Source organism: Pteronotus mesoamericanus, unplaced genomic scaffold, assembly GCF_021234165.1.
Source record: "Pteronotus mesoamericanus isolate MK-2021 breed Mesoamerican mustached bat unplaced genomic scaffold, CSHL_Meso_final scaffold_507, whole genome shotgun sequence".
Lineage (NCBI taxonomy): Eukaryota > Metazoa > Chordata > Mammalia > Chiroptera > Mormoopidae > Pteronotus > Pteronotus mesoamericanus.
Genome location: NW_026555319.1, coordinates 17,524,727 through 17,540,396, shown reverse-complemented (window position 1 = coordinate 17,540,396; position 15,670 = coordinate 17,524,727). Strand labels below are relative to the sequence as shown.

Genomic DNA, 15,670 nt, shown 5'->3' with positions numbered 1-15,670 from the left:
CTTGAGCCTTATAAATAACATAAAAAGCCAGTAAACTCCTTTCCAGTGAAAAATTAGTCAGGGTAACGGTGTTACATCTTGTGAAGCAGAGTAGCAGACTCTCATCTTGTCACCGGAGAGTGACCTGTCAGTTTTCCTTTCTTTCTTTGCCCTAATCTTGATCATGAGAACAATGAGGAGGAGCCCTTACCCTTCCTGCACTCACAGGGGACCTTTCTCTTGACTGACTTCCCAGGGACTTGTTCCACCTGCCCTGTGGAGGTTGACCTGCCACAGCCCCATGGAGAGACACAGCAGAGCTCCTGCCAGTCCTCTGTTCAGACCATTTGATCATGGGTAATCATGGTAATGAGCACACCTGACCCACGTGTCAATGCTTACTGCTTTCCATATCCTGTTGTGTCCATTAGCCCACTGACAATAACAAAAGTGTACATAGACCACCGTTTTAGATTTTACAGACCATGTTCCCAAGCACAGTATCACTTGATACTCACAGTGGCCCTGCAAAATGTTGCAGCTAAGGGTCAGGTCACTGGGGGCATCTGGACCTCAAAGATGGCCGGTAAGGAAAGCTTCAGTGTGGAGCGCTGTGGCGGGCAGCATGGGGCAGTGTAAAGCACCACAGACAAGGACTCAGTTGGCCATGGGTTCCGGTCATGGCCCTGCCATTGTCCCAGCTGCCTAGATTTAGACCAGATGACCCTTATTTTCCTCACTGATAAATTGAGGGTTAGATTAGATGATTTCTGATGTCACTCCTCACTCTAGAGGGGAATTGTTTGATGATCTCCAATTTAAAGTTGAGGCTACTGGAGGGCAAATATAATTAGCCACAGAGATTGCTCCCATTCTATCCAAGCATCTACCAGCCTTCTCTAGCTTGGGGGAACCTCTGTAATTACTCAAGCTTCCCTGGTGCATGGCAGGGGGAAGCTGCATTTACCTTCCTGCAATCATGAGCTCTTTCTCAGTCGCCTTCTTCCGGATCTTGGTGTAGATGTCCATGGTGAAGAGGGTGCTGGCGCTGTTGAAGATGGATGTCAGGGAGCTCATGAGAGAAGCCAACATGACTGACAGCATCAGGCCTCGCAGTCCTGGAAGAGAAGGAGGTAATGAGTGGTACACATAGCACATCAGCTCTTTGGTACTGGAACATGTGAGGATACATTTGTTTGCCTTCTGAAATCATGCCATGGTTGGTCTTTGATTTGTCTCTCCAGAAAGACTAGACATTTTAAAGAATGGATTGTGGCTTTACCTTATATTGTAAACCCACAGCAGTCAACAAAGAGGTAGGGACAAAAGATATATGAGATTCATATTTTGCAGTTGAATAATGATGGCGATGATGGTGGTGATGGTGTGTGCGTGTACGTGTTTCCACCTAAGGGGATTTTATAAGATCTCTCATCCAAAAGACTCGTGATATAGCATAAATGTTTACACTAGGATTCAAGAAAGTAAAAAGACAATCCATTGAATGGGAGAAAATATTTGCAAATCATATCTAATATAGATTAGTATACAGGATATGTAAAGAACTCCTACAACTCAATAATAAAAAGACAATTCATTTTACAAATGGCCAAAGGATCTGAATAGACACTTCTCCAAAAAAGATAAACAAGTGGTTAATAATCACATGAAAAAATGTTCATCAGGGAAATTTAAATCAAAACCACAATGAGCTACTACTTTACACCTACTAGGGTGGCTATAATAATAAAAAAAAAGACAGATAATAACAAGTGTGGGTAGGTATGTAGAGAAATAGAAACCCTCATACATTTCTGGCAGTAATGTAAAATGGTACAGCTGCTATGGAAAATAGTCTTGCAGTTCCTCAAATAGTTAAACACTGAGTTACCATATGACCCACCAATTCTACTCCTACGTAGCTACCCAAAAGAAATGAGAGCATGTGTCCATACAAAAATTTGTACATGAATGTTCATACCAGTATTATATATAATAGCTAAAAAGTGGAAACACACAATGTCCATCCACTGATAAATGGATAAACAAAATGTAGTATATCCATGCAATGGAATCTTATTCATCAATAGAAAGGAATGAAGTACTGATACAACGCTACAACCTGGATGAACCCTGAAAACATTATACCAAGTGGAAGAAGCCAGACACAAAAGAATATTGTATGATCCCATTTCTATGAAATGTCCAGAGTAAGCAAAGCCACAGGGACAGAAAGGAGATTAGTGGTTGCCAAGGGCTAGGGGTCTGGGATGAAGTATGGAGTGATTGCCAAAGGACCAGGATTTCTGTGGAGGAAGACAAAAATTTTTTAATTGATTGTGTTGATGGTTACTCAACTCTGTGAATATAATACTAAAAGCCATTCATTGTATACCCTATGAAAATCGTATAGTGTGTGAAGTATAGCTCAGTAAAGTTATCTGGAAAAAGAAAAGACAAGGCTCTCTGTCCAACTGACCCTTGGCAAGGCATGCCAACCCATGGGCTTCATTTCTTGGTGGGTTAAATAGGGGGGGAGATACTATGGCTGCCCAAATCAGAATAAGGAATTGCCATTTTAAAATTTTCCCTAGTCATGAAAAGCATGGTTGCTATAATCTTTAATAGACTTTTCATACCAAGGAGAGCACAGGGTTTTCCCCGATGAGGCTGGAAGGGCAGGCCGCGCTGAGGGCCCACCATCGAGAGGACAGCCTCAGCCTCAGAATTAAAAGTAAACGTAGGCTCACTTAGCCCGCCATCCGTCTGAGACCTGAATCCCCGTCACATTTTCTGGGCTCAAACCCTCCAGCAACAGGAAACCCACTACCTCGCAGGGAGTCTGCTCCCTCCTGGACAGCCCTGGCTAGTCTGATAACCGCCTCCCGAAAGCCTCAGACACAATCCTGCGGCCATGCCTTCCTGTCACGCACAGTGCCCTCTAGCACCATGTGCAGAGCCACAGTCTTCCCCCAGGGTCTGTCTGCTAATCTGAAGAAGTGGCATAACCCCTATACAGAGGCCAGTGTGATCCAAGGCAGAACTCTAAAAGAGTCATGTGACCCATACTAATTGTAACCTTAATTAATAAGCAGCCCAGGTAAGTGGAATAGTTAACTATTACTTCCATGTTTATAGAATTTGAATCCAAATGGTTTGCCCAAGGTCATGCATCAAGTCTGTGGTTTAAAAAAAAAATTTTTAAGACCATCCCAAATTCTTCTATTCCAGCCTTGAGCAGAGTTACATGAGAGAGACACTGAGTTGCTGTGTGGCTTGGAAAAGTCACTTTCCTTCTGCAGGCCTCACTTTCCCCAATTGTAAAATGAAGAGCTTTGATTAGGTGATCTCTATGTTTTCTTTCAGTAATAAAGTTTTACACAAGTTTACTCTAAACTCTCCAAATCAATACCTTTGAGTTTTTGATTTCCTGAGACACCACCCCCCACCAAGCTAAATACATTTGCATCACTTGAGCCAGAATTTGACTTTTCTTCAATATAAAACATGAAAAGTGGCCCCAGAGGTCTACCTCAAAACTCTAATCTGGACTCTCTGCCCTCAGTCGTCTGGGGTAACACATCCTCTATAGTGAGAAGCCCCGTTGTACCCCACCCATTGACTGCCTCAAACGTCCTCATTCTAGAGCGAGAATCACTCCTTGCCTTTCTCTCCATGGTTTTCCTGGGAACGGTCTTGAAGTCAATTCATGCTCCAGGTAAACCTCCCCTTAGCGCAAGCCGTTAGTGTCTGCAGGAAAGCTTCAAAAGACCTTTCGACGAGCACGGAAAAGCTGTGTTTGTCTTTAACATGTTTTCAAATCACCTCTTTTCCAAGCCTGACTGATGGCCAAGTGCCTGGTCTGGGAGCCCAACTGAGCCCTATGTGTCCTCCCCACTGAGGGAAGACGTGTTCAAACGCTGACATCACCTGGGATGAGGCTTCCCCCACCGACTTCCAGGCTTGGCCATGGCTTGGCCCAGAAGACCCACAGAACCCGTGGAAAGCCCAAGCCCTCTCAGTCTCACAAGAAAGACCCCGCCAGTGGGGACGAATCTCACCATTGGGCATGAGCTCCACCACCAGGGTCGGGTAGGCAATGTTGGTACAGCCCACCTTGGTGCCGCAGTACTTCTCACATTCCGAGGGGACCACGCAGGCCACTTTTTCTGGAGAGAGATGAAGAGCCATGTCAGCAAGCAGCCATTGGAGAAATACTTTCAAGATTCACTTTCTTAAAACAAGGCTTCAAACAAGACATTCCTGCCCAAGGCCCTGAAATATTCCCACAAAGAGTGGGGCTCCTGGCTGAGCCCTTCACTGCCAGGTCCTTGCCCTGCTGGTCCTGACCATCTCCAAGCGCTGCCTGGGGAGAGAAGGCAGTTCCTGGGCAAAGGAGGGGGAAGCAAAGAAACGCTTGGCGTGGGAAGGGGGCGCACACTCCTTCGGCTTCAGCTGGCTGCCCTGCCGCTCAGGAGTAACAATCGTCTTATTTGCCTGAAGATCACAGTCACGGACACGGACAGCAGTGTGGGGACTGACCATGGAAGTGGGGGGCGGGGGGTGAAGGCAGAAAAATGGGACATCTGTAATAGCACAACAATAAAACGTTAAAAATGAAAGAAAGAAAAAGATCATAGTGATTTGTCACTCCTAATTTGAGGCTTATTTTAAGCAGCTCTCACAAGCAGCTCTCAGACACCTAAGGGAATTCCCCAGGGTGGGAGCTGTTGGGTGGTATTTCCAACATGTGGAACCTCTAGGGTAGAGGTAGAAAGGAGATAGCCTGGAAGGGGAAAGGAACATGATCGAGAGACTTAGAGAAAATTCTGGAAACATTTATAGAATTCAGATCAACAAACATTTATTAGGTACCTACTATCAATGTATCATTTAGGGCTGCTCCTTAGAGCACTGATTAACCTGCAATATTTTTGTGTGTTATATCCATTAGCATGTAAACCATTCAGTGAGGTATATTTCTCTCGTGACAGGCGAGCCAGTATGGAGTGTGAGCGCGCTATCAGAAGCATGTGAAATGGACACAGCTGGCCCCAGACTGTCTTGTCTTCATTCTGGAGGATGCTCACCAAACCATCACTCTGCAGCGCGTGCTCGCTCTCTCTCCCCCCACCCCCCACCTCTCTCTCTCTCTCTCTCTCTAGCCATTATGTCATAGTCCAGAAAAGTTTTGACCTATGATGGCTACCAAAAAAAAAAAAAAATGCAACGGCAATGCTGGAGAGGCCACAAAAGGACCAAGAGAGAATCTGTCACCCTAGAAAGCAAACTGCAAGACTCAGGGCTCCTTCAAGGAAATGGTCCAGGAAACGGGGCTCAGAGCAGGCGATAACTAGAGGTTGGTTGGAGTCTCCCAACATTAAGGACTCAGCCTGTGTGGGACTGAGCCAGAAGCGAGCATATATTAGCTGGAAGAAGCTATACCAAGAGGCATATCATGACTTCAGAGAATTTTTAAAAACCAGAGAAGGCAACTCCATGGGTTCTGTGATCTCAAGTTGCTCACTGTTCTTGGTACTTTGTATCAAGAAGGGAAAAAGAGGAGGAGGAGGAAGGAGGAGGAGGAACAAGGAGGAAGTGGAGGAGGAGGAAGGGGAAAGGAAGGAGCAGGGAACTACGGGGCTTTAGCAGTGACTCGGAACCAGGGATGAGAGAGTGCCCACTGAGTCCAGCAGAAGGTATCACCTGTGTACAGGATGCGGCTGATCATTCCTGGCATCACCATGAGGAACATGGGCAGCAGCTTCAGGTACCCGCACATCACACAGCCAGCCTTCACGTGAGACATGTTCTTGGCAGAGAGGCAGCGCTGCACAATGACCTGCCAGGGAAAGCTCAGTGAGGGAGGGGTGCAGGTGATGACACCTTCTGGCAACCCCAGCTCCCTCCCCCGCACCCTGGGTCCTTGGCCTGGCACTCCCACATTATCAAGGCTCAGTGACCCCAGAGCACGTGAGCCCTGCCCTACCTTCCCCAGCCCCACAAGCTGCAGGCACACAGGAGTCCCTTCAGCACCCTGGGTAAGACCCTGTCCACCCTGCGCATCTAGCGTGTGTACCTGATCTGTGCACCAGTACCACAGGGCGAGGATGGACAGCCCAAAGATGAGCCCAGGCCATGGCAGGTCTCCCTTGAGGGGATCTCGAAAGATGTGGAAGGAGTCACTCCTTGGGGTGTAGCATTCCTTGTTGATGGTGATGTTTCCATCAGAAACCACAGTTGGAATGGCTTTCATATACTTTTCCATGAAGGCCTCATACCCTCCCACTTCGTGAAAAGCTGGAAAATACCAGTAACAAAAATCAACACCCTGAAACTCTCACCTTTTCCACAGGTGTTTACTCCTGTGGATGCCTGAGAAACTGAGAGGAGCGGACCTGCAGCCAAGCCCTCACTGTGTGGTCTTGGGCAAGTCCCTTTGCCATTCTGGGCCTTGGCTTTCTCATCCACTCTTAACCCTGCCCAGCCCACTTAGGGACCACTGAGGATCCAAAGCAATAACCTGTACATGGGCTCCAACCACAAACGTCTTCACAAACGGACGGTATTCAAGTTACTGACAGGAAGAGCTTGGTTTTGAACGAGATTCAAAAACTGTTTTCCCATCATCCTCTACTGTCGGCAGTGGCTTTTGGGACTCCAGACACAGCCGCAGGGACATGCAGGCCAGGCCCGACCGCCCCGGTCCCAGCCATGCGGCGGGATGGACAGAGAATGGGTGCGGAGTCTGGGGCCCTGTCACCGTCGACTGTGTCCTTAAGCAAGCCCTTCCAGTCCCTGCCCCACAGACCCCTGGGACCACGGGGGTGGTTCAATGGATTTTATATAATGTATAATAAAATGTATTTTATATCCTCCCGCAACAAGTAACTCTGCTAGGGTTTCTAGTCTTGTCTTTAGGATTTCACAGACAATTTTACCAAATTAGGGCATGGCGGGGCCACCATAGACCGGCTTATTTTTTAAGTTTTGTCAGATAAGGGCATAAATAAGAAAAGGATCGTTCCCTATCATCAACTCATACAAGAAAGGCCATTTAACATTCAAAATGTAGACAAGATATAATCTGAGATTCAAAACACAGCATTTGAATATATTTAGCCTGATGGACATTTAGTCTCATCCCTTTTTTTGTCCAGTTTCCTTGTGGAGAGAAGGCCACATCATCACAGGCCCGCAGCGGGGCGCACCGGCCCAGCTGTCTAGAGAGGACAGTAGGGAATAAGGTATTGTCTGGGCCAGGCCCATGCTCAGACGTCCAGGGCTGAGGAAGGCGCCCCCCAACACACCCACAGTGATGGCCAGTCAGGGCTGGACCACTCCCCAAGGGAAGGCAGGCAGGGAGGCTGGACCTCGACCCCTGCCTCCCTGCCTGCTCAGCCTGCCCCAGCCCCACTTACCAAACCCGGTCAGGATGAAAGACCCCACGAGCATGATTGCCGTCTGCAAGGTGTCTGTGTAAATCACCGCCGCCAGGCCCCCTAAGCAGACAAGGAGACAATGTATCTGACCTCACACAGGAGAGCGACCCGTCAGCCTGCCTCCTGTCCCCACCGTCACCCTCCCTCTGCAAACCTCTGGGCACGCCCCCCAGTCACCCGCCTGCCCTCCCTTCCTTCCTCCTCTTGTCCTGTCACAGAGGTCTGCCACTCAGCGTGATCCCACATCCCCACTCCTCATAGACAAGCTGGGAACGCTGAGGAAAGGAGAAATGCTTCTCCATATTTGAGGAGGAAGAGTCTGATGTGATCCTTTTAAGCCAGGAGATGGCTCCTTGGAGGTATGAAAAAGCACCTTCCACACAGAGGAGAGCAAAGGGCTGACATCTCTGCCGGATGACTGGGACGTCATCAGTCACATTCAGAGGGGCACTTGTGTGTCGACCCTGTCCTCAGCCCATCTAAGTACTTGTCCCCGAAGCTATGGGCCTCCAGCTGAGCAGCAGGTTCCGTCGCTGACCCTGGGCCCCTGACTTGGGCAGAGAAACACCTCCACAAAGGGGCCCCCTTTGTGGACTGTTGTTCCTCATGTCATCAGCTTCCCCAGTCTTCCTCTGAGATCTCCTGGAATGTGTCAGTCTCGTCCTTCTTCCCCAGAGTGCCTCCCAGTCCCTGTCACATCAAATCCAAGACCTCTGTCTACCTACCAAGGCCCCTGCCCCTGCCCTGTGACCTCGTTTGAATCATCAGGACTTATCACCCCCCGACACATGCCTCCCCCTAGGTCCCACTGACCACCCTCCTGCAGCTACCCACACCTGCTGCTCACCCTGCCCCGCCCCACGTGCTGCCCATTCCTGCCTCCGTGCCACGCTCCCGCCTGCCCCTGCCCCTGGCCCTCCCTCCCTGATTCTCCCAACTTACCCACGTTCTCACCACAACCTCCCCGGCCGAGCCCTGCCCCACCTCCTGGAGGAAGCTGTCTTGACCATGCCAGCCAACACTGGAGTTTTCAGGGGCAATCTACATATAACTTGTTAGGGTCTGTGATTTGGGACCAAGCAAATACCCCATCCTGGGTGAATCTTTTCTTACTTGAGAGAAGAAACCTTGTTTCCTACTTCCCTTCATTCTTCCCTAGTGACCAACCCAGGGCTGGGCTTGAGCCGTTATTTGAATGGACTCACCTGTGATTGTGTAAATGCCAGTGATTGCCAATAAGAGAAAGATGGCCAGGTAGAGATCCAGGCCCAAGGCCAAGTTGATGAATATGGCCCCAGAGAAGATGTCTGCCTGGAAGGAGAGGAAGGTGAGTTAGGGCTGAGAGAGACCAACTGGCTGCAGGGCCAGGTGATGGACTTGAAGGGATTTGCAGAAGCCGTCTCCTGAGTAGTGCCAACGCCTGTGATTTCTAGGGTCCAATGTTGGCTCACACCCCCTTGCCCTTTGGCTGAAATACCACAATTAAATAGTCATATTTTTATCCCCAGTTAAGAACATGAAAGACAAGTACTGCACGATTCCATGTATATGAGTATCTAAAATAGTCAATTCATAAACTTGAAGGCTAGAATGGTGGTTACCAGCTGCTGGGGTGAAGGGGACATGAAGAGTTATTAATTATAGACATGGAGTTTCAGTAAAGTAGCATGAACAAGCTCCCCAGAGCACCTGCTGTACAACATTGTACCTAGAAGTTGACGATAATATATTATACACAGAACTTGTCAAGAGGATAGATCACATGCTAAGTGTTCCCCCCGCAGTAAAATAAAAAGGGTACAAATACTCGAGAGACATGCTCTATTCCTAAGTTATCCAACAAGCTTTACCTAAGAGGATAATAGATATTCCATGAAAAGAAAAGGATTCTATGGTCAAAGAGATCTGTGAAGTGCTGGATTACACCAAGTTAAGGCAGTTTCTTTACCACACAACTCCTCTGACCCTTTAACTTACTGCCTGGACTGTGAATCCCCAGGAAGGAAGTGTGGTAAATGACCCTTCACAAACCTATTTAACTTTGGAACTCTGTCAAGGAACAACTATTAATGCCTTGAGGTTCCTTTCAGCGGACCTATGGACTGACGCTCTAAGCTATTACCCAGTTTACACCTTAGAGTGCAAAGGTTTATCAGATCTACTCCCAAAGCAAGTTTGAGTGCTGGAGAGGAGTCCCGTACAAGGAAAAGCCCGGCCCCACCCTGGATTAGAGAGAAACTTCAGCAACATCAAAATTTTATCTCTCCGGCCCAGATGGAGTTCATCTTGACCCTAACACAATCAGAACACCACTAAGAACACAATCAGAGCACCACTCTGCTTGGCAGTCTTGGTGCTAGGTGGATTTACCTAAATTAGCTTATATAATCTGAGGGCAAATTGTTTCCTTTTCACCCCTGAATTCACCAGTTCTTGATAGAGTTCTTTTTCTCCTCTCTGTTTCATTTTAGCCCCATAAACAAACTTCTGTCTGGCTGGATGGTGCAGTTGTTAATTAAACCAACAGAGAGCACTGGAGTCACCCAAAATGAATGTTCACAGCCTCTGAAATGCTACCAGGAATGATCAAAGTGAATTTTTTGTTTTCAAATCTCTAGGTAGGAAAGAAACTAGATGTCCCCTAGATGCAATGCATGAGCTGTTTTGCTGTATAAAATCTATCGCATTTCAGGGCATGTGAAGGGCCACCCACTAAGAGCCCTGGGAAATGGTACCCTTGCATCTCCTCTATTCTTATCTTCCCCCTCTGTCAGGGTCCTCCAGTGACTCAGGTCCCCACCAACCAAATCTCCTATTTCCTGCCTCTTCATTGTCTGAAAGCTTGTCCCATGCCAACTCCAAGCCTATGTGTTAATGCATGACCTCCTCCCCCAAGACTGACCTCCTCCCCCACCAAGACAGACTTCCTGAGGACCCTATGCCTTGGGTCCCCTGCAGATTCTCTAGCCCCAGGAGACCTAATGGCATTGTATTTCCTGGTAGAGGAGAAGAGCCAGAAGCAAGAAGTAGGGAGAGACCTGGTGACTTCTAAAGAGACCCGACCCCCCCCACCCCCCCACCCCCCCACCCCAGGGCTGCTGGTGAAAGGACTTGGACTTTAACCCCAGCACTGCCACTATATGCCTGAGTGACTGGATAAAACATTGCACCTCTCTGTGTCTCAGGGTTCATGTCTTTGAAGTGGGGCTTGTGACCCTCAGTGGCTGGAAGAGGGAAAGTCCTGCCGACAAGGAAAGTACTTTTTCCCCAGGTCCTGGACCACTTCCGCCCTGCCCTCTGCAGCAGCCGAAGAAGAAAAGCATCCCCAGCTGCACCTTAGCCTTGCCACGGGTGAAATGGTCACTCCTTCCTGACGCTACACACTGGGCCACTTGAAATTGTGATGAGTCATCCTAATGCCTGTCCCTCCCGTCCCATGCCTCTGGATCAGCTCATAAGTTACTTCAATTGAAGGGCCCCATTAGCTGATTACAATGGAATGCTGTTAAGAATGATTCAGTAGGTTAGCTTATAAGTACAGTGAGCAAAAATATATTTTACATATATTATATATGCATATATACACATATATATTATATTATTTATATTTTATATGTGTGTGTATGTGTGTGTGTGTGTGTATAGATATATATATTACAAGGCTACTACTGCCTTTAAAATGCCCTTGATTGGTTTATTTTCCAGAGTAGTTAATTTGTAATGTTTTTTGAAAACACATCATAGTAGACTGTGATATTCTCATTAATATTTGCCTTGCTGTTATTAGTCACAAATAACAAACACGCAACTCCTATGATAAGCTATTAACAAAGTCCATAAACACTTCCGAGAAGTGTTGGGCTAATAGAAATCTTTTTTATAGAATACTCTTATTTTCAGCTAACAGGGCAGATAAAGAATTCTAACAGAAACTGCCTCATGAATAGAAAAAACCTAAGACAAATTTTTCCCCCCATGAGTCACTCCTAACTTCAGGGGTGTATTCTTTCTGTCCTTGGGACCCCGAAAGCCACCAGGAGTGCCTGGGGGTACCATGGCCAAGCTCACGTCAGCCTGGGTGCTCTGACATTAGTCTTCGAATATCCTAGGTGCCCAAACTTTATCCTGCAGTATTTTTTTCCTCCATATCCAGGTGATTTAACAGTTTACCAAGTGCTTTTGGAAGGAAGGAAGGAAGGAAGGAAGGAAGGAAGGAAGGAAGGAAGGAAGGAAGGAAGGAAGGAAGGAAGGGAAGGAAGGAAAAGGTTTGGATTCAGCATCAAGGCATCCTGCTTCTCATCCTAGTACTGCTACTGTTTAACGCACAAAGTCCCTTCCCCAATCAGCACCTCAGTTTCCCTATCTGTAAAATGAGAGCATAGACATAGGACTATATAATCTATCCCATTCCATCATCCTATGCCTTCATTGCATCCAAGCACAGAACAGAGCTTTGCGGAGAACACAGACTTTGGGGCTAGAGACGTCCCAGATTCAATCCTGGGTTTGTCATACCTCAGCTGTGTGATTTGGGACAAATTACCTAGCTTCTCTGAGACTCAATGTTCTCTTCCAGGAAATGGAAAATAAAATTAAAATCCCTACCCATGCAAGATTCATAGGAGAAATGGAAACAGAATAAGCAAGGCCCCTATTGGAGACTAAGTAGAGACTGGCACTGAAGAAAGGGCAGCTATCATCCTTCTTGTACATTATTCAAGGGACTGCTGACTCTGGGAAGCAGGTAGAGCAGGAAAGACACCAAGCCTGGCGCCCAGTAAGGAGCCCCAGAAATCACACAGGGAGGGAACCGCTTACACCAAGCACTATTTAAAAGCAGAATTCCGAAAAAGCTGACTGCTACCCTTAGTGGGCTCCATCAGGGCCTGAGGTGAGGGAGGCTGCCCCTCAGCTACCTGGGAGCTCCCATGTCTGGAGAGGTTTAATCAGTAACCTGCACAGTAAGTGAGGTGATGGGAAAGGCAGAGAGTGAGGTTGGGCATTTCATTTATTTGTATGACTACTTCTATACTAGCTTGGAGGACAAAAAGTGCCCTTTCCATGGCAACTGTAGTCCACAGACTTTCACCTGCTTGAACTGTGGACTTGCACAAGTCTTGTTTCTGGGAAGGCAAGTCCAAGTGCCATTCCCTACGTGTTCATTAATCAGGTCCCACCTCCCAAGCTGAACCCAGGGCCTGTTCCCTTACCAATTCCCCAGAAGTTCAGGGTGACCTCCCCACCCTCCCTGTTTACAATTTTTTTCTCCTCTTACATTGCTGCCCTTCCCCCTCAGGAAGACTGATTTCTCTACCCCTCCCAGTACTTCACAGTGCAGTCTCTGCACATTGATCTCTAATAAAATAGGACAGCAACTAAAAACTAACCCTGAAGGAGGGGAGGAAAAAGTGAAGAAGGTGGAATCATCACACTGGCAGGGAAAGCACCAAGACACCAATCAGGGCAGCAGCAAAAGTTTGAAGCAGGAAGCTGGGCAGGGAGGGAGCAGCAACCCTGGGCGTTAGTCCCAACTCCAAGACAAAGCCCTATCGACTCTGTGGGTGAGAGCAGGTTTTCACTGAGTTGTGTAAAAAAAATATGGGCAAGACTTTTCAATGGGGAAATCATAGTCTTCAAAAAATGGTGCTGGTAGAACTGGATAGCCATATGCAAAAGAATAAACTTGAATCCCTACTTCATGTCATACACAAAAATTAACTCAAAATGGTTCAAAGACCTAATGCAAGAGCTAAGGCTATAAAATTCTAAGGAGCAAACATAACAGTCAATCTTCATGACCTCAGCTTTGTCAATGGATTTTTTTTTTGGTGTCACAGAACCAGTGAATTCAATGACCACACAAGCGTGAGCAACAGAAGTAAAAGTAGATAAAATAAATTTTATCAAGATTTAAAACCTTGATAGTGCATCAAAGGACACTATCAAGAAAGTGAAAAGACAACCTACAGAATGGAAGAAAATATTTGCAAATCATATATCTGATAAGGCTCTACTATCCAGAATATATAAAAACACATTCAACTCAACAGCAAAAAAGACAAAGACCCATGAAGAATAGGGAACACTTGTGCCCTGTTGGTGGGAATACAGATCGATGCCTCCACTGTGCAAGACAGTATGAAGGTTCCTCAAAAAATTAAAAATAGAACTGCCTTATGACCCAGCGATTCCACTTCTGGCTACATATTTGAAGAAACCCAAAACACTACTTCAAAAGAGTATGTGCATCCTTATGTTCACTGCAGCATTATTTACAATAACCACGACATGGAAGCAACCTAAGTGCCCATCAACAGACAAGTCAATAAAAAAGTTGTGATACATATACACAATGGAGTATTACTCAGCCACAAAAAAGGGTGAAATCTTACCATTTACAACCGCATGGATGAACCTAGAGGGACTTATGCTAAGTGAAATGTCAGACAGCAAAAGACAAATACCATGTATTTCCCTTCTATGTGGAATCTAAAGAACAAATAAATGAACAAAATAGAAACAGTCTCATAGAGAACAGACTGATGGTTGCCAGAGGGAGTGGGGATGGAGGGCTTGGGTGAAAAAGGTGAAGAGATTAAGAAGTACTAATTGACAGATACAAAACAGTCAAAGGAATGTAAATTACAGCATGGGGAATATAATCAATAATACTGTATCTATGTACGGGGCCAGGTGAGTACTTGAAATATCAGGGGGAACACTTTTAAGCATATGATTATCTAACCACTGTGCTGTACACCTGAAAAGAGAAAATAATTGTGGTATGCAATAGATGGGTGGATAGATAGATGGGTAGATAGACAGATAGATGATAGATACATAGACAATTTCCTTTAAAGACATTACAATCAAATGCAATGTATAGACCTCACTGGATCCTGATTTAAACAAAAAAAAATTGTGAGAAGACATTTTTGTGATTATCAAGAAAATCTAAATAGGGACCAGATTTTAAACTACCTAAATTAAGAAATTACACAGTTTTGTTAAGTGTGATAACAGCACAATGATTAAATTTTTTAAAAGTCAGAGGTGCATTCTGAAGAATTTACAATGAATGGACATGATGTCTAGAATTTGATTTAAAATACTGCTGAAAAATAAAGTGGAAACGAATAGATGAACAAAGAATCGCAAAATGTTGATCATTACTAGATCTATGAGTGGTCCTTATACTATACTATATCTGCTTGTATTTGTCTGGAATTTTCCAAAATAAAAAAATTGCCAATGTTGTTTAATATTTTCTCAGCTTCTTTCCAATAAAACACTAAAAAATATTTCTAGATCCATCCATGTTGTCACAAATGATAAGAATTCATTCTTTTTTATGGCCAAGTATGGAGGTTTTTCAAAAAATTAAAAATAGAACTACCTTATGACCCAGCAGTTCCATTCCATTTTATTTACCAAAAAAAATCCAAACACTAATTTAAAAAGATATGTGCACCTCTGTGTTCACTGCAGCTCTATTTACAATAGCCAAGCTATGGAAGCAACCTAGTGACCATCTGCAGACGATTGGACAAGGAAGATGGACACAGTGGAATATCACTTGGCCATAAAAAACCAAAATCTTATCATTTGTTGTCTCAACTTTAAGTAATCAGGAAAATTAAAACTCTAGCAGCTATTTTTTTCAGCATCCTACCTAGCAAGAGCAAAAGGCTCAATTCAGATTCAGCCTGACTCAGGACTCAACTAGGAAAGATCTTTCACAAGATGATGAAATTGGTCCAATCTCCCCTTTGGTGCTGGATGGAGAAAGGTGAGAAAAGGGAAGAAAACTGACCACAGCAAGTGAGATAACCCTTCTGAGAGGGCAGCGGACCCTTTGCAACCACTGGCTAAGGGGGAAAGCTGGAGCCACTTCCTCTGAGATTTAAGAAAATGTTACTTCCCTCTCTGCTCTTGAATTTGGCAACGGATTCTTAGAAATGACACTAAAAACATAAGCAAAAAAAGAAAAAAGATAAATTGAATTTCATCATTATTTAAAAACTTTTGTGCATCAAAATCTTACCAATAAAGTGAAAGACAACCTACAGAATGAGAAGCCATATTTGCAAATCATGTATCTGACAAGGCCTAGTATCCAAACCACTCTAGCTAAGTTAAGGTGCTGAAGCAAACCCAGGGAGCAACAGTTCTCATGTTCTTCATCATCTTTTCTTACATTCCAGGGATGCTTCATGTTTTCAGATAAATCCTTTTGAACTTCACCACCA

General features: G+C 45.5%; 1 protein-coding gene across 2 annotated transcripts in view; it reads right to left on the bottom strand.

The window, feature by feature from the left end:
- Positions 1–15,670, bottom strand: part of SLC5A1 (solute carrier family 5 member 1) — a 54,656-nt gene that overhangs the window by 9,776 nt on the left and 29,210 nt on the right. For both annotated transcript variants that reach the window (XM_054593928.1, XM_054593927.1), the window contains exons 6-11: positions 8,627–8,732; positions 7,401–7,481; positions 6,059–6,279; positions 5,686–5,821; positions 4,041–4,148; positions 947–1,097 (exon numbers count right to left, since the gene is read on the bottom strand). In XM_054593928.1, coding sequence (XP_054449903.1) covers positions 947–1,097; positions 4,041–4,148; positions 5,686–5,821; positions 6,059–6,279; positions 7,401–7,481; positions 8,627–8,732 — 803 coding nt within the window. The remainder of the gene's footprint in view (positions 1–946; positions 1,098–4,040; positions 4,149–5,685; positions 5,822–6,058; positions 6,280–7,400; positions 7,482–8,626; positions 8,733–15,670) is intronic.